This window comes from Polyodon spathula, chromosome 7 (genome assembly GCF_017654505.1).
Source record: "Polyodon spathula isolate WHYD16114869_AA chromosome 7, ASM1765450v1, whole genome shotgun sequence".
In the NCBI taxonomy this organism is placed as follows: domain Eukaryota; kingdom Metazoa; phylum Chordata; class Actinopteri; order Acipenseriformes; family Polyodontidae; genus Polyodon; species Polyodon spathula.
In genome coordinates this window covers 348,133-366,616 of record NC_054540.1, presented here as the reverse complement: position 1 = coordinate 366,616, position 18,484 = coordinate 348,133, and the positions used below count along the sequence as shown (strand labels likewise).

General features: G+C 50.3%; 1 protein-coding gene across 1 annotated transcript; it reads left to right on the top strand.

Annotated features, from left to right (window-relative positions):
• The first annotated feature begins 14,887 nt into the window (after positions 1 to 14,887).
• On the top strand, positions 14,888 to 18,048 carry LOC121317950 (secreted frizzled-related protein 5-like). The gene is made up of 4 exons (XM_041254044.1): positions 14,888 to 16,233; positions 16,362 to 16,531; positions 16,982 to 17,074; positions 17,303 to 18,048. Exons 1-4 carry the CDS (start codon positions 15,956 to 15,958, stop codon positions 17,611 to 17,613), a joined length of 852 nt encoding a protein of 283 aa, XP_041109978.1. The 5' UTR covers positions 14,888 to 15,955; the 3' UTR covers positions 17,614 to 18,048.
• Positions 18,049 to 18,484: the final 436 nt, after the last annotated feature.

Genomic DNA, 18,484 nt, shown 5'->3' with positions numbered 1-18,484 from the left:
GGTGCTGTGTTCTCTGCTCTGAGAAGGGTGCTGTGTTCTCTGCTCTGAGAAGGGTGCTGTGTTGTGTTCTGCTCTGAGAAGGGTGCTGTGTTGTGTTCTCTGCTCTGAGAAGGGTGCTGTGTGTTCTCTGCTCTGAGAAGGGTGCTGTGTTGTTTCTCTGCTCTGAGAAGGGTGCTGTGTTCTCTGCTCTGAGAAGGGTGCAGTGTTCTCTGCTCTGAGAAGGGTGCAGTGTTCTCTGCTCTGAGAAGGGTGCAGTGTTCTCTGCTCTGAGAAGGGTGCTGTTCTCTGTCTGTGCAGTGTTCTCTGCTCTGAGAAGGGTGCAGTGTTCTCTGCTCTGAGAAGGGTGCTGTGTTCTCTGCTCTGAGAAGGGTGCAGTGTTCTCTGCTCTGAGAAGGGTGCTGTGTTCTCTGCTCTGAGAAGGGTGCAGTGTTCTCTGCTCTGAGAAGGGTGCTGTGTTGTGTTCTCTGCTCTGAGAAGGGTGCTGTGTTCTCTGCTCTGAGAAGGGTGCTGTGTTGTGTTCTCTGCTCTGAGAAGGGTGCTGTGTTGTGTTCTCTGCTCTGAGAAGGGTGCTGTGTTGTGTTCTCTGCTCTGAGAAGGGTGCTGTGTTCTCTGCTCTGAGAAGGGTGCAGTGTTCTCTGCTCTGAGAAGGGTGCTGTGTTCTCTGCTCTGAGAAGGGTGCTGTGTTCTCTGCTCTGAGAAGGGTGCTGTGTTCTCTGCTCTGAGAAGGGTGCTGTGTTGTGTTCTCTGCTCTGAGAAGGGTGCTGTGTTCTCTGCTCTGAGAAGGGTGCTGTGTTGTGTTCTCTGCTCTGAGAAGGGTGCTGTGTTGTGTTCTCTGCTCTGAGAAGGGTGCTGTGTTCTCTGCTCTGAGAAGTGTCTCTGCTGTTCTGCTCTGAGAAGGGTGTTGTGTTCTCTGCTCTGAGAAGGGTGCTGTGTTGTGTTCTCTGCTCTGAGAAGGGTGCTGTGTTCTCTGCTCTGAGAAGGGTGCAGTGTTCTCTGCTCTGAGAAGGGTGCTGTGTTGTGTGCTGTGTTCTCTGCTCTGAGAAGGGTGTGTTGTGTTCTCTGCTCTGAGAAGGGTGCTGTGTTGTGTTCTCTGCTCTGAGAAGGGTGTTGTGTTCTCTGCTCTGAGAAGGGTGCTGTGTTGTGTTCTCTGCTCTGAGAAGGGTGTTGTGTTCTCTGCTCTGAGAAGGGTGTTGTGTTCTCTGCTCTGAGAAGGGTGCTGTGTTGTGTTCTCTGCTCTGAGAAGGGTGTTGTGTTCTCTGCTCTGAGAAGGGTGCTGTGTTCTCTGCTCTGAGAAGAGGTGTTGTGTTCTCTGCTCTGAGAAGGGTGCTGTGTTGTGTTCTCTGCTCTGAGAAGGGTGCAGTGTTGTGTTCTCTGCTCTGAGAAGGGTGCTGTGTTCTCTGCTCTGAGAAGGGTGCTGTGTTCTCTGCTCTGAGAAGGGTGCTGTGTTGTGTTCTCTGCTCTGAGAAGGGTGCAGTGTTCTCTGCTCTGAGAAGGGTGCTGTGTTCTCTGCTCTGAGAAGGGTGCTGTGTTGTGTTCTGCTCTGAGAAGGGTGCTGTGTTGTGTTCTCTGCTCTGAGAAGGGTGCTGTGTTGTGTTCTCTGCTCTGAGAAGGGTGCTGTGTTGTGTTCTCTGCTCTGAGAAGGGTGCTGTGTTGTGTTCTCTGCTCTGAGAAGGGTGCTGTGTTGTGTTCTCTGCTCTGAGAAGGGTGCTGTGTTCTCTGCTCTGAGAAGGGTGCTGTGTTCTCTGCTCTGAGAAGGGTGCTGTGTTCTCTGCTCTGAGAAGGGTGCTGTGTTGTGTTCTCTGCTCTGAGAAGGGTGCAGTGTTCTCTGCTCTGAGAAGGGTGCTGTGTTCTCTGCTCTGAGAAGGGTGTTGTGTTCTCTGCTCTGAGAAGGGTGCAGTGTTCTCTGCTCTGAGAAGGGTGCTGTGTTCTCTGCTCTGAGAAGGGTGCTGTGTTGTGTTCTCTGCTCTGAGAAGGGTGCAGTGTTCTCTGCTCTGAGAAGGGTGCTGTGTTCTCTGCTCTGAGAAGGGTGTTGTGTTCTCTGCTCTGAGAAGGGTGCTGTGTTGTGTTCTGCTCTGAGAAGGGTGTTGTGTTCTCTGCTCTGAGAAGGGTGCAGTGTTCTCTGCTCTGAGAAGGGTGCAGTGTTCTCTGCTCTGAGAAGGGTGCAGTGTTCTCTGCTCTGAGAAGGGTGCTGTGTTCTCTGCTCTGAGAAGGGTGCTGTGTTCTCTGCTCTGAGAAGGGTGCTGTGTTCTCTGCTCTGAGAAGGGTGCTGTGTTCTCTGCTCTGAGAAGGGTGCTGTGTTCTCTGCTCTGAGAAGGGTGCAGTGTTCTCTGCTCTGAGAAGGGTGCAGTGTTCTCTGCTCTGAGAAGGGTGCAGTGTTCTCTGCTCTGAGAAGGGTGCTGTGTTCTCTGCTCTGAGAAGGGTGCAGTGTTCTCTGCTCTGAGAAGGGTGCTGTGTTCTCTGTCTGAGAAGGGTGCTGTGTTCTCTGCTCTGAGAAGGGTGCTGTGTTGAGAAGGGTGTGTTCTCTGCTCTGAGAAGGGTGCTGTGTTGTGTTCTCTGCTCTGAGAAGGGTGCTGTGTTGTGTTCTCTGCTCTGAGAAGGGTGTTGTGTTCTCTGCTCTGAGAAGGGTGCTGTGTTGTGTTCTCTGCTCTGAGAAGGGTGCTGTGTTGTGTTCTCTGCTCTGAGAAGGGTGCTGTGTTCTCTGCTCTGAGAAGGGTGCTGTGTGTGCTCTGAGAAGGGTGCTGTGTTCTCTGCTCTGAGAAGGGTGCAGTGTTCTCTGCTCTGAGAAGGGTGCTGTGTTCTCTGCTCTGAGAAGGGTGCTGTGTTGTGTTCTCTGAGAAGGGTGCTGTGTTGTGTTCTCTGAGAAGGGTGCTGTGTTCTCTGCTCTGAGAAGGGTGCTGTGTTGTGTTCTCTGCTCTGAGAAGGGTGCTGTGTTGTGTTCTCTGCTCTGAGAAGGGTGCAGTGTTCTCTGCTCTGAGAAGGGTGCAGTGTTCTCTGCTCTGAGAAGGGTGCTGTGTTCTCTGCTCTGAGAAGGGTGCTGTGTTCTCTGCTCTGAGAAGGGTGCAGTGTTCTCTGCTCTGAGAAGGGTGCTGTGTTGTGTTCTCTGCTCTGAGAAGGGTGCTGTGTTCTCTGCTCTGAGAAGGGTGCTGTGTTCTCTGCTCTGAGAAGGGTGCTGTGTTGTCTGCTCTGAGAAGGGTGCTGTGTTGTCTCTGCTCTGAGAAGGGTGCTGTGTTGTGTTCTCTGCTCTGAGAAGGGTGCAGTGTTCTCTGCTCTGAGAAGGGTGCTGTGTTGTGTTCTCTGCTCTGAGAAGGGTGCAGTGTTCTCTGCTCTGAGAAGGGTGCAGTGTTCTCTGCTCTGAGAAGGGTGCTGTGTTGTGTTCTCTGCTCTGAGAAGGGTGCAGTGTTCTCTGCTCTGAGAAGGGTGCAGTGTTCTCTGCTCTGAGAAGGGTGCTGTGTTCTCTGCTCTGAGAAGGGTGCTGTGTTCTCTGCTCTGAGAAGGGTGCTGTGTTGTGTCTCTTCTCTGAGAAGGGTGCTGTGTTCTCTCTGCTCTGAGAAGGGTGCTGTGTTCTCTGCTCTGAGAAGGGTGCTGTGTTGTCTGCTCTGAGAAGGGTGCTGTGTTCTCTGCTCTGAGAAGGGTGTTGTGTTCTCTGCTCTGAGAAGGGTGCTGTGTTGTCTGCTCTGAGAAGGGTGCTGTGTTCTCTGCTCTGAGAAGGGTGCTGTGTTCTCTGCTCTGAGAAGGGTGCTGTGTTGTGTTCTCTGCTCTGAGAAGGGTGCTGTGTTCTCTGCTCTGAGAAGGGTGCTGTGTTCTCTGCTCTGAGAAGGGTGCTGTGTTGTGTTCTCTGCTCTGAGAAGGGTGCTGTGTTCTCTGCTCTGAGAAGGGTGCTGTGTTCTCTGCTCTGAGAAGGGTGCTGTGTTGTGTTCTCTGCTCTGAGAAGGGTGCAGTGTTCTCTGCTCTGAGAAGGGTGCTGTGTTCTCTGCTCTGAGAAGGGTGCTGTTCTCTGCTCTGAGAAGGGTTGTGTTCTCTGCTCTGAGAAGGGTGCTGTGTTCTCTGCTCTGAGAAGGGTGCTGTGTTCTCTGCTCTGAGAAGGGTGCTGTGTTGTGTGTCTCTGCTCTGAGAAGGGTGCTGTGTTGTGTTCTCTGCTCTGAGAAGGGTGCAGTGTTCTCTGCTCTGAGAAGGGTGCTGTGTTGTGTTCTCTGCTCTGAGAAGGGTGCTGTGTTGTGTTCTCTGCTCTGAGAGAAGGGTGTGTTGTGTTCTCTGCTCTGAGAAGGGTGTTGTGTTCTCTGCTCTGAGAAGGGTGCTGTGTTGTGTTCTCTGCTCTGAGAAGGGTGCTGTGTTGTGTTCTCTGCTCTGAGAAGGGTGTTGTGTTCTCTGCTCTGTGTTCTCTGCTCTGAGAAGGGTGCTGTGTTCTCTGCTCTGAGAAGGGTGCTGTGTTGTGTCTGCTCTGAGAAGGGTGCTGTGTTGTGTTCTCTGCTCTGAGAAGGGTGCTGTGTTGTGTTCTCTGCTCTGAGAAGGGTGCAGTGTTCTCTGCTCTGAGAAGGGTGCTGTGTTCTCTGCTCTGAGAAGGGTGCTGTGTTCTCTGCTCTGAGAAGGGTGCTGTGTTCTCTGCTCTGAGAAGGGTGCTGTGTTCTGTTGTGTTCTCTGCTCTGAGAAGGGTGCTGTGTTCTCTGCTCTGAGAAGGGTGCTGTGTTGTGTTCTCTGCTCTGAGAAGGGTGCTGTGTTGTGTTCTCTGCTCTGAGAAGGGTGCTGTGTTGTGTTCTCTGCTCTGAGAAGGGTGCAGTGTTCTCTGCTCTGAGAAGGGTGCTGTGTTCTCTGCTCTGAGAAGGGTGCTGTGTTGTGTTCTCTGCTCTGAGAAGGGTGCTGTGTTGTGTTCTCTGCTCTGAGAAGGGTGCAGTTGTTCTCTGCTCTGAGAAGGGTGCAGTGTTCTCTGCTCTGAGAAGGGTGCAGTGTTCTCTGCTCTGAGAAGGGTGCTGTGTTCTCTGCTCTGAGAAGGGTGCTGTGTTGTGTTCTCTGCTCTGAGAAGGGTGCAGTGTTCTCTGCTCTGAGAAGGGTGCTGTGTTCTCTGCTCTGAGAAGGGTGCTGTGTTCTCTGCTCTGAGAAGGGTGCTGTGTTGTCTGCTCTGAGAAGGGTGCTGTGTTGCTCTGAGAAGGGTGCTGTGTTGTGTTCTCTGCTCTGAGAAGGGTTGTGTTCTCTGCTGAGAAGGGTGTTGTGTTCTCTGCTCTGAGAAGGGTGCTGTGTTGTGTTCTCTGCTCTGAGAAGGGTGCTGTGTTGTGTTCTCTGCTCTGAGAAGGGTGCTGTGTTGTGTTCTCTGCTCTGAGAAGGGTGCTCTGTGTTGCAGTGTTCTCTGCTCTGAGAAGGGTGTGTGTGTTCTCTGCTCTGAGAAGGGTGCTGTGTTCTCTGCTCTGAGAAGGGTGCTGTGTTGTGTTCTCTGCTCTGAGAAGGGTGCTGTGTTGTGTTCTCTGCTCTGAGAAGGGTGCTGTGTTCTCTGCTCTGAGAAGGGTGCTGTGTTGTGTTCTCTGCTCTGAGAAGGGTGCTGTGTTCTCTGCTCTGAGAAGGGTGCTGTGTTGTGTTCTCTGCTCTGAGAAGGGTGCTGTGTTCTCTGCTCTGAGAAGGGTGCTGTGTTCTCTGCTCTGAGAAGGGTGCTGTGTTGTGTCTGCTCTGAGAAGGGTGCTGTGTTCTGTTCTCTGCTCTGAGAAGGGTGCTGTGTTGTGGCCAGTCTGCTCTGTGGCTCCTGGGCAGCACACAGACACACTGCACTGTTAACCACACAGCACACAGGTAAACACACTTATCTGATGGGGGCGGGAATGGGAGAGATAACAATCACAGCTAATGGTTTCACTACAAAGTGTCACTTTCACTGCTCACCTCTCTCCTGCAGACAGCTAGGGCTGGGAATGGAACCGGACAGATGGAGAAGTAATAAACCAGGAATATATTCAATTGCATTGCAGAAATAGTTACAAATTTTATGAACAATGTGCTTTGCAAACCTGTAATATATTTAGTTTATTTGAACATTAATGAAGTGGATACAATTGTTGTGTGCTACTCCCTGTAGTTCTGCTCTCTGTGGGATTACATACAATCCCTTTCCTGTTTTTTACTCTTCTAAAGTAGAGGCCTGGCTCTTCTATAACTGCATGATTGAGCGCTATTGTTATTGATGTTGGCTGAGACTGGGAGCCATGAGAATGTAGTCAGGGATCCCCAGTGCCTGGATGAGTGGCCCCAAGAGACCCAGCCGCCTGCACTGGTTGACACGATATTGTCATAGTCAAAGCCCCCCTGAAGTGTGCCAGTCAATGGAAGCAAAGGGAGAGAGCACACTTCCATGTGCACTCACACTCAAGGGCTGTGTCTGAGCATGGCTCTTCCAGCAATGTTAATGAACATTAGGATACGATGCCCCTGTTGGAAAGGCTGTGCTCGAAATGTTAAGAGGATTACTGAGATTCCTAATGGAGTCCATGATAGCTGTTTGGAAGGGTTGCTTCAAACCCATAGTAACGTGAGCCGGAGTCCCTGCTATTCCAGTTGGTTGAATGGGGATGAGGGTTGAAGTGCTGAACGAGTGAATGGAGAGCTGTGTGACAGTGAGTGGCAGGTGACTGGTTGGATCGTGGAGCTGCAGTGAGCTTAGTCACACCACATTAACAAGACAAACAAGGAAGGCAGGAGCTGTCAATTAGCAGAGAAACAAGCCCCAGGGGAGCGTTTGATCTGCCCCAATTGTTCTTACAAATTGGTCTGCTGTTAGCAAGGGCTCACAGTTGAGTTAGAGTCAGGCACTGACTCCTACCCTAATCCCTGTCTCTCCCCCACAGACTAATTGGTGCACTAGAGGGCCATTGCCATTATGTCAGCTCATCGGCACAGACACAGCCAGGGACAATAGGACATAAGTGGAAGGCTTTGCGACTCTGGAGACAGGGCTGGAGTGCTAATACAGGACAGCCAGTCTGATGAGAGATCTGCGATCTCTGGAGACAGGGCTGGAGCGCTAATACAGGACAGCCAGTCTGATGAGAGATCTGCGATCTCTGGAGACAGGGCTGGAGTGCTAATACAGGACAGCCAGTCTGATGAGAGATCTGCGATCTCTGGAGACAGGGCTGGAGTGCTAATACAGGACAGCCAGTCTGATGAGGGATCTGCGATCTCTGGAGACAGGGCTGGAGTGCTAATACAGGACAGCCAGTCTGATGAGGGATCTGCGATCTCTGGAGACAGGGCTGGAGTGCTAATACAGGACAGCCAGTCTGATGAGGGATCTGCGATCTCTGGAGACAGGGCTGGAGTGCTAATACAGGACAGCCAGTCTGATGAGGGATCTGCGATCTCTGGAGACAGGGCTGGAGTGCTAATACAGGACAGCCAGTCTGATGAGGGATCTGCGATCTCTGGAGACAGGGCTGGAGTGCTAATACAGGACAGCCAGTCTGATGAGAGATCTGCGATCTCTGGAGACAGGGCTGGAGCGCTAATACAGGACAGCCAGTCTGATGAGAGATCTGCGATCTCTGGAGACAGGCTGGAGTGCTAATACAGGACAGCCAGTCTGATGGCCAGGCAGCTCATACAGTCAGCTCAAGTCAACTCATTTGTTTCCTGCTGAGGAAATTCACTTTTTTTCCTTCTTAAGCAAAACTGTAGAATTGTTTTCAAACGAGATTTCTTCTGCATATTGAACATTTTAAAACCTATTTTAAGTCTCATAATTGGCATGAGAACACCAGAGCACTTGTTTCCAGCCTTGTGCTTATAGCTGAACAGTGCATCCTCAGTGTGGAATCTAATCTCACGGGCTCCGTCACATTCATGTACAGTGTATAGCTGAGCAGTGCATCCTCAGTGTGGAATCTAATCTCACGGGCTCCGTCACATTCATGTACAGTGTATAGCTGAGCAGTGCATCCTCAGTGTGGAATCTAATCTCACGGGCTCCGTCACATTCATGTACAGTGTATAGCTGAGCAGTGCATCCTCAGTGTGGAATCTAATCTCACGGGCTCCGTCACATTCATGTACAGTGTATAGCTGAGCAGTGCATCCTCAGTGTGGAATCTAATCTCACGGGCTCCGTCACATTCATGTACAGTGTATAGCTGAGCAGTGCATCCTCAGTGTGGAATCTAATCTCACGGGCTCCGTCACATTCATGTACAGTGTATAGCTGAGCAGTGCATCCTCAGTGTGGAATCTAATCTCACGGGCTCCGTCACATTCATGTACAGTGTATAGCTGAGCAGTGCATCCTCAGTGTGGAATCTAATCTCACGGGCTCCGTCACATTCATGTACAGTGTATAGCTGAGCAGTGCATCCTCAGTGTGGAATCTAATCTCACGGGCTCCGTCACATTCATGTACAGTGTATAGCTGAGCAGTGCATCCTCAGTGTGGAATCTAATCTCACGGGCTCCGTCACATTCATGTACAGTGTATAGCTGAGCAGTGCATCCTCAGTGTGGAATCTAATCTCACGGGCTCCGTCACATTCATGTACAGTGTATAGCTGAGCAGTGCATCCTCAGTGTGGAATCTAATCTCACGGGCTCCGTCACATTCATGTACAGTGTATAGCTGAGCAGTGCATCCTCAGTGTGGAATCTAATCTCACGGGCTCCGTCACATTCATGTACAGTGTATAGCTGAGCAGTGCATCCTCAGTGTGGAATCTAATCTCACGGGCTCCGTCACATTCATGTACAGTGTATAGCTGAGCAGTGCATCCTCAGTGTGGAATCTAATCTCACGGGCTCCGTCACATTTTGGCTGCTCCCCCTCTTAGCTGTGCAGTCACCTCCCTGCATCATGAAGACGAGGAGCCACGGCTCCCCGATGGCCGTTTGTTTTTATTGTTGTTATGTGTTGCTGTCTTGCCAGACTCCAGTCTCAGTGGAGTTCACTCGGTTGATTAATGATTGAGAGGAGCTTTAGGAAAGGTGTGCCGGGCTGTATAACCAGTCCAGACACCTGGGATCAGACAGCATCTGCTTTATCAGCACTGGGACTGGGATAAGACACTAATGCAGAGCGGGCTGAGGGTGGGCTGAGCCTGTTTCAAATCTCATTTTCAGATCTAATTTGTAACTGGAGCCAGTGTGTTGCTGTTAGAGCTGTCTGGCAGGTATCCTGCACCAGCATGAAGAAATAACACCAGCAACACTCTAACAGTCTAACATTACCACACTGATTACAGCTAAACAAAGACAGGCTTTTACATATGAAAACCCCTAGAAATGTTAATGAGCTTTATCCACGCACATGTTTCAATGACGTATCGTGTCCTGGATCTGAGCTTATACCACAGATCAAAAATGTATTCCTTTCTTCAGAAGAACTATCCCACCAATGCATTGAGTGAACCCTGTCCTGAATCAGTCCGAGCTGCTTTGGGCTTGCAGAGTAAATGAGCTCCCAGTCAGATGCGACGAGTCATCAGGTTTGCATCAAGTTGAAAGGGGGGATGCAAATGTGTCTGTGTAGTGCTGGGGTATGTGTCTGTGCAGTGGTGGGGTCTGTATCTGTGTCTGTGCAGTGCTGGGGTCTGTGTCAGTGCAGTGCTGGGGTCTGTACCTGTGTCTGTGCAGTGCTGGGGTCTGTACCTGTGTCTGTGCAGTGCTGGGGTCTGTACCTGTGTCTGTGCAGTGCTGGGGTCTGTACCTGTGTCTGTGCAGTGCTGGGGTCTGTACCTGTGTCTGTGCAGTGCTGGGGTCTGTACCTGTGTCTGTGCAGTGCTGGGGTCTGTACCTGTGTCTGTGCAGTGCTGGGGTCTGTACCTGTGTCTGTGCAGTGCTGGGGTCTGTACCTGTGTCTGTGCAGTGCTGGGGTCTGTACCTGTGTCTGTGCAGTGCTGGGGTCTGTACCTGTGTCTGTGCAGTGCTGGGGTCTGTACCTGTGTCTGTGCAGTGCTGGGGTCTGTACCTGTGTCTGTGCAGTGCTGGGGTCTGTACCTGTGTCTGTGCAGTGCTGGGGTCTGTACCTGTGTCTGTGCAGTGCTGGGGTCTGTACCTGTGTCTGTGCAGTGCTGGGGTCTGTACCTGTGTCTGTGCAGTGCTGGGGTCTGTACCTGTGTCTGTGCAGTGCTGGGGTCTGTACCTGTGTCTGTGCAGTGCTGGGGTCTGTACCTGTGTCTGTGCAGTGCTGGGGTCTATACCTGTGTCTGTGCAGTGCTGGGGTCTGTACCTGTGTCTGTGCAGTGCTGGGGTCTGTACCTGTGTCTGTGCAGTGCTGGGGTCTGTACCTGTGTCTGTGCAGTGCTGGGGTCTGTACCTGTGTCTGTGCAGTGCTGGGGTCTGTACCTGTGTCTGTGCAGTGCTGGGGTCTGTACCTGTGTCTGTGCAGTGCTGGGGTCTGTACCTGTGTCTGTGCAGTGCTGGGGTCTGTACCTGTGTCTGTGCAGTGCTGGGGTCTATACCTGTGTCTGTGCAGTGCTGGGGTCTGTACCTGTGTCTGTGCAGTGCTGGGGTCTGTACCTGTGTCTGTGCAGTGCTGGGGTCTGTACCTGTGTCTGTGCAGTGCTGGGGTCTGTACCTGTGTCTGTGCAGTGCTGGGGTCTGTACCTGTGTCTGTGCAGTGCTGGGGTCTGTGTCTGTGTCTGTGCAGTGCTGGGGTCTGTGTCTGTGCAGTGCTGGGGTCTGTACCTGTGTCTGTGCAGTGCTGGGGTCTGTACCTGTGTCTGTGCAGTGCTGGGGTCTGTACCTGTGTCTGTGCAGTGCTGGGGTCTGTACCTGTGTCTGTGCAGTGCTGGGGTCTGTACCTGTGTCTGTGCAGTGCTGGGGTCTGTACCTGTGTCTGTGCAGTGCTGGGGTCTGTACCTGTGTCTGTGCAGTGCTGGGGTCTGTACCTGTGTCTGTGCAGTGCTGGGGTCTGTGTCTGTGCAGTGCTGGGGTCTGTGTCTGTGTCTGTGCAGTGCTGGGGTCTGTACCTGTGTCTGTGCAGTGCTGGGGTCTGTACCTGTGTCTGTGCAGTGCTGGGGTCTGTACCTGTGTCTGTGCAGTGCTGGGGTCTGTACCTGTGTCTGTGCAATGCTGGGGTCTGTACCTGTGTCTGTGCAGTGCTGGGGTCTGTACCTGTGTCAGTGCAATGCTGGGGTCTGTACCTGTGTCAGTGCAATGCTGGGGTCTGTACCTGTGTCTGTGCAATGCTGGGGTCTGTACCTGTGTCTGTGCAGTGCTGGGGTCTATACCTGTGTCTGTGCAGTGCTGGGGTCTGTACCTGTGCCCAGGTGTGATGGCTGGCTCCTGCATGATCTTCTCCACAATGGGGTGTGAAGGGCCCGGGTGTGAATTCCAGCAGGACAGTTTGATCCTCTCCTTACAGGGATAGACAGACAGGCAGCCCTGGAGCGCAGCATCCTGCCTTCTTTCACAGTGACTGGTCACAACAGCACCTTTACAGCACCTCACACAGGTCAATTACTTACACCAGAGTCTCCAGAAGGCTTGTGGTAGCAGAGCACAAAAATGTCTTCTACCTGTGGGAAAAGGATGTTTCTCCAGCCCTGGTCAGAATAAGAATCAGAATTAGAATCAGAACGACAACAACAACAATAATAAATAATAATAATAATAATAATAATAATAATAATAATAAAAGAAGAATCTAGGTTATCTACAGCTACAGTTTTTCCCAATCGTACACGCGTTAATTTCTTGAAACATTGTGCTACTTTATCAAAACACTCAAAACTGAAACATACTTTGCAAAATAACACATTTAATTTATAAATCTCAAAATAGCAAATATATGTCACAAAAAATATATATTAAAACAATCTAATGAAATCTAATGAAAAGCTCACATTATCAGCCATTTCACAACACTACAATAACTATTAAATAGAAACAGTGATACAGTTTGTTTGACCCTGAGTGCATACTCTCTCTGCCTTTGTCATCCTTTTTGATAATCAAATTGTGTGAAAACAAACATGTTACCTTTACAGGAAGAGCTTCACACATTTCCTCTCAGTGGACTTAACCCAAAATAACTCAGACAGTGGACAACTATTACACTCAAGAACAGACAATGAGAACTGTTTTTACAACAAAAAGTAGTTTATTCATTTCTTCCAATTTTAGGGCTACAGCTAACAGTAAATCATAGGACTCATAAAGATACAGTTGTGCCAAAGAACACAGTGAAGAGAAATAAACATGGAATATAATGAAATAGGAACTTTACTCAAACATAGCCATTTCTTTATTCTTTGTCAGGCCACATGTTCTCATCGACATCGCATAGTTTCCCTCGCAATACATCTTGGGAAGAAACGTCTTGCATGACAGAGCTATCCTTGCCAAGTGCCTGCTGTGACGGCCTCTAGAAGTGCCATTCGGGCATGAGGACGATGGTCCTACACCTTCTGTCGGCAGGCAGAGAAAAACTCCTCCTCTCTGGGGTTTAGGAACAGAGACTGTGGTGGGAGGAACATTGCTGAGAGACGTGGATGAGCTTCAAACTGCTCCCTAACAAAAGCAGAGTAGGGAAAGCTAACATTGTCCCAAGACTATTGTACTTCATATCTAAAAACACAAGCAGGCATGCTGTGTTGTGTTGTGTGGGCCAATGGTGGGGATATAGGAAACACGTTCCTGGAGATAGCAGCACCCATGGGGATATTTCCTCCTCATTGACCGTGCACATCAACTGTGGCTCGGTGACCAATGACATTCCTCCCACCTCTCCTTACTGAGCTCAGATTGAAGCCAGCCTCATCCACATAGATAAAATCATGCAGAGTGATACTGGCCTCAAGCTCCATTATTCTCTGAAGAAAGATAAACAGTATCACAGATCACACAACGTGAAGAGATCGGTATACTCATATTGTTAGCTGTTACAGCAGTATACGTTTGCAGAAATGACTTGCGTGTGCGTACTGGAACCTCATCTCCTTCACCGGTCATTATTCCATTCCACCCTGGACACCTGCTTCATCTTCGCTTCAAGACACGATCAGTTGTTGCTAGACTGTCACCATTTACGTTGTGAAATATTTCATTATCTTGGATGATCGAGCTCTGAATCTCCCTCAAAGATTGTTGGCAGCCCCCATATCTACTATAGCAGCCTCCTGTCGAGCTGTAAAGATTTGTCCTCGGCCACCAGAAGGGGCTTTTCTTTCAAATAAGAACATAAGAACATAAGAAAGTTTACAAACGAGAGGAGGCCATTTGGCCCATCTTGCTCGTTTGGTTGTTAGTAGCTTATTGATCCCAGAATCTCATCAAGCAGCTTCTTGAAGGATCCCAGGGTGTCAGCTTCAACAACATTACTGGGGAGTTGATTCCAGACCCTCACAATTCTCTGTGTAAAAAAGTGTCTCCTATTTTCTGTTCTGAATGCCCTCTTGTCTAATCTCCATTTGTGACCCCTGGTCCTTGTTTCTTTTTTCAGGCTGAAGTCCCTTGGGTTGACACTATCAATACCTTTTAGAATTTTGAATGCTTGAATTAGGTCGCCACGTAGTCTTCTTTGTTCAAGACTGAACAGATTCAATTCTTTTAGCCTGTCTGCATATGACATGCCTTTTAAGCCCAGAATAATTCTGGTCGCTCTTCTTTGCACTCTTTCTAGAGCAGCAATATCTTTTTTATAGCGAGGTGACCAGAACTGCACACAATATTCAAGATGAGGTCTTACTAGTACATTGTACAGTTTTAACATTACTTCCCTTGATTTAAATTCAACACTTTTCACAATGTATCCGAGCATCTTGTTAGCCTTTTTTATAGCTTCCCCACATTGTCTAGACGAAGAATCTAGAATCTATAAATGAATTGAATGTTAACAGATAAGAATGCAGGAATTTAATAACAGCAAAACTGCACTTACAAATGTGCTGTAATAGAATATAGAGATGAGATGAATGGTCATTCCTGAAGATTCGAATGATTGATGCCACTGTGGATCTGCAAAGATTAGGCTGTACCCTCTGCCCAGCTTCTCTCACTGTAAGTCCATGATTTATCACATGGTCAGCTATTGTTACCCGTATCTCATTTGAGAGATTCCAAGTGCACCTTCCTCTTCAGTGTGTAACCCTACCCCTACACATACCCCCGGGGTGCAGTCTCTGAGAGGTCGGGGTGCAGTGTCTGAGGGGCTGGTGTACAGTCTCTGAGAGACCGGGGTGCAGTGTCTGAGGGGCTGGTGTACAGTCTCTGAGAGACCGGGGCGCAGTGTCTGAGAGATCGGGGTGCAGTGTCTGAGAGACCGGGGTGCAGTGTATGAGGGGCTAGTGTTCAGTCTCTGAGAGATCGGGGCGCAGTGTCTGAGAGATCGGGGTGCAGTCTCTGAGGGACCAGGGTGCAGTGTCTGAGGGGCTGGTGTTCAGTCTCTGAGAGATCGGGGCGCAGTGTCTGAGGGGCTGGTGTACAGTCTCTGAGAGACATGGGTGCAGTGTCTGAGGGGCTGGTGTACAGTCTCTGAGAGACCGGGGTGCAGTGTCTGAGAGACCGGGGTGCAGTGTCTGAGGGGCTGGTGTACAGTCTCTGAGAGACCGGGGTGCAGTGTCTGAGGGGCTGGTGTACAGTCTCTGAGAGACCGGGGTGCAGTGTATGAGGGGCTAGTGTTCAGTCTCTGAGAGACCGGGGTGCAGTGTCTGAGAGATCGGGGCGCAGTGTCTGAGGGGCTGGTGTACAGTCTCTGAGAGACCGGGGTGCAGTGTCTGAGAGACTGGGGCGCAGTGTCTGAGGGGCTGGTGTACAGTCTCTGAGAGACCGGGGTGCAGTGTCTGAGAGATCGGGGTGCAGTGTCTGGGGGCTGGTGTACAGTCTCTGAGAGACCGGGGTGCAGTGTCTGAGGGGCTGGTGTGCAGTGTCTGAGAGACCGGGGTGCAGTGTCTGAGAGACCGGGGTGCAGTGTCTGAGAGATCGGGGTGCAGTGTCTGAGGGGCTGGTGTTCAGTCTCTGAGAGATCTGGGTGCAGTGTCTGAGAGATCGGGGTGCAGTCTCTGAGAGACCGGGGTGCAGTGTCTGAGGGGCTGGTGTTCAGTCTCTGAGAGACCGGGGCGCAGTGTCTGAGGGGCTGGTGTACAGTCTCTGAGAGACCGGGGTGCAGTGTCTGAGGGGCTGGTGTTCAGTCTCTGAGAGACCGGGGTGCAGTGTCTGAGGGGCTGGTGTTCAGTCTCTGAGAGACCGGGGTGCAGTGTCTGAGGGGCTGGTGTACAGTCTCTGAGAGACCGGGACGCAATGTCTGAGGGGCTGGTGTTCAGTCTCTGAGAGACCGGGACGCAATGTCTGAGGGGCTGGTGTACAGTCTCTGAGAGACCGGGACGCAATGTCTGAGGGGCTTTAAGGACTGGTGTACAGTCTCTTGAGAGACCAGCACTCAGACAGGGGCAGTGTTTCATCAGTTAAAATTGTTATAACTATATTTTGTCTTTGATAAAGGAAGCCTTTTGTGGAGATGCTGTCAAATTAGCAAAGAGTGAAACACGAAAGAGAATGAAAGTGGCTGGAGGAGCCTGTCTGTCTCTACACCCCGCCCCCGACACTCACACAGAAATCACTCCACAGCAGAACTGCTCTTCTGCCTTCATTGCATTTCAAATCAACCCTTACTATCTCCAGCAGGTATCCTGAACAATTTGAAAGAATCCTGGAGCCAGAGGTTCACATATTTTGAAATGAGTTTTAAAAAAATATCTAAACTGTATGTTTCTTTTTTAATTCAAAATGTTAAATATTTCACACACACACACACACACACACACACACACACACCCCCCCAGCCCCCATGTCTGCAGTCGTTAGGGAGCTGCTGTCTCCACTTCAGCAGCGGGAGTCGGGGGCTTCACTGTCTAAGTGCTTTGATAGGACAATGATAACAGGGATTGGAGGCTGGCTCGTGTATATAAGGCTGGGAGGGACAGTCGCACATCAACACTGAGCACTCAGGAGCATCAAGAAGCAGCACTAGGCAGCAGGATCTTTGAGAAGAGAAGCCAGCATGTTCTTCCCCGTGTTGATGATGTGCAGCCTGCTCAACACCGCCCTGCCCTTTGACCTGGGCCAGTCGACCCGCTGCGTGAGCATCCCCCCGGAGATGAGCGTCTGCCACGATGTGGGGTACTCCGAGATGAGGCTGCCCAACTTCCTGGGGCACACCAGCCTGGAGAACGAGGTCATCCCCAAATCTGAGGACTGGAGGCCCCTGCTGCAGACTGGCTGCCACCCCCAGGCCAGGACCTTCGTGTGCTCCCTCATCGCTCCTGTCTGCCTTGACACGTGAGTCTGCTTTCACCGGCTGCTACTGACAGTTGAATGTGTTTGATTTCCCCGATTCTGTATACCATGCTGTCACTGTTGTGGGTGCTGTGTAGCTGACCTGTGCCCTGCTCTCTCTGTCTGTGCAGCTTTATCCAGCCCTGTCGCAGCATGTGTGTGGCAGTGAGGGACAGCTGTGCCCCGCTACTGGCCTGTCAGGGTCATGCCTGGCCCGAGGCTCTGGACTGTGAACGCTTCCCTGCTGAAGAGGATATGTGTCTCAGCCCGGTCTCTAAGGAGGCAGCACACTTCTACAAAGGTGAGCCTCCCTGCTCATTGCTCAAGCCTTTATGAGGAACATGCTTCTGTCATGCAGCACTTTTAAATTCTCTGCATCGGGAGCAGCAGCCCCTATGAGAAAGCAAGGACCCTTATACAAGTTTACCTGGTATTTGTCATTTTTACCTTGCCGTTCCTATAGTTATTCTACAGTTTACCCTGGTTTGCCATTTTTTTAATATGCTTTACTATACGTCTCTGCTTTACAATGCTTGCCTATGCTTTACTACACTTTGATGTGCTTTTACTGTGGGACACTTTTATAAAGTTTAGGAGCAGAAGCTCCATGGTTCTAAGGAGGTGGGCAGTATCCTGGATACCCCGGGGACACGGGCCAGGGCACCTCCAGCTGGCTCGTCGTTGGGAAGGGGGGCTGAGAGAGTGGGGTAGTGTGACAGAGAGCTGACCCGGGTTTTTATTTGGGTTCCAGTTATCCCCAAACCAACCTGCCAAGGATGCCCTGCCGTGGAGGAGGCCTTTGCCTATAAAAGAGTGCTGGATGCTTTCTGCCAAAACGATTTCGGTAAGTCGCTGTTCATCCAATCATGTTCTTTACTGGAAGACTGATTTGAGTGTACAGTATGAAAACGTAGTATTCTGTTAATCTCAGTGCTGTTTTAAATCTACGGCTAAGCCTGTAAGGAGGGCACCGTGCTCTGCATTGCATGAGGGGTTTTACCTGGTGTGCCAGCTGGCTTGGTGAAGCTGGTAATGTGTGTTTGAATCAGTGACATCATGCTTTCTCTTGCAGCAGTGAAAGTGAAAGTGACCCGACAGCGCTTTCCCTCCGAGGAGCCCGAGTTTGAGATCGAGGGCCGTGTGGAGTTCATCAGACAGGGCCAGCTCCTGCCCTACGACACGCACAGCCTTCTCCAGCAGTGGATGCTAATCAACGAGAGCTGCGGGCAGAGGCTGACGCGTAGCGGGCGATCCCTGCTGTACGTGCTGGCTGGGGACGTGCAGGCTGACGGCACGGTGTCCGTCAAGCGCATCTTCCAGTGGCACAAGAGAGACACGCAGCTCACCCTGGCGGTGCGCAAGTGGAGGCACCACAAGTGCTGAGCAGCCAGGCTGGGGAGAGACTGGGATGCACTGCCCTGGGTTCTCAGGGTTTACCTTGTGAGGTTGTGACGGAGCTGGGGCTCACCAGCTGGGTGTCAGGCGTACCGGTTTAATCGATCCAAGCTAAATCTGCAACAGCCTCCAGCCTAAACCCTGGGATTGTGAAAAACCAGCAGGGCTGCTACAGAGAGGCTGGAGCCGGGCTGAATACACAAGGAATGCACTCTGAACCCCTACTACTGTAAATATGAATCCGAACTAGAATTGTAAATAATAACTATTATAATATTATTACTGGATGTTTTTAGTGTTGTCTGTAAGCAGTCATTGGTAACCATGGAAATTATTTACACTGCTGTATGTAGAATACGTGTGACAATAAAAGCCCTTTTACAGTTTTTCTCAATTGCTCAAGCAGAATTCCTGAAACTATTAGCACAATTCTCAAAACAGTGACACAAACCCTGAAACTGACACCTCATTTGCAAAACTACTGACACATTTCTCTGACTAACAAACAAAATGCAAAATTCAAAACCATCTGTACTGTTCACGTAATGTAATTCCATCATCTTAATACAACTGTGATATGGGAGTGTCTTCAAAACACATGTATCTGTATGCTGTTGCTCACAATGACTGCTCATTACTTTAAATAAACATTTCACTCATGGAAATGCACATTTCACAATGAGCCAATCTCTGTGTCACTCATGGAAATGCTCATTTCACAATGAACCAATCTCTGTGTCACTCATGGAAATGCACATTTCACAATGAACCAATCTCTGTGTCACTCATGGAAATGCACATTTCACAATGAGCCAATCTCTGTGTCACTCATGGAAATGCTCATTTCACAATGAACCAA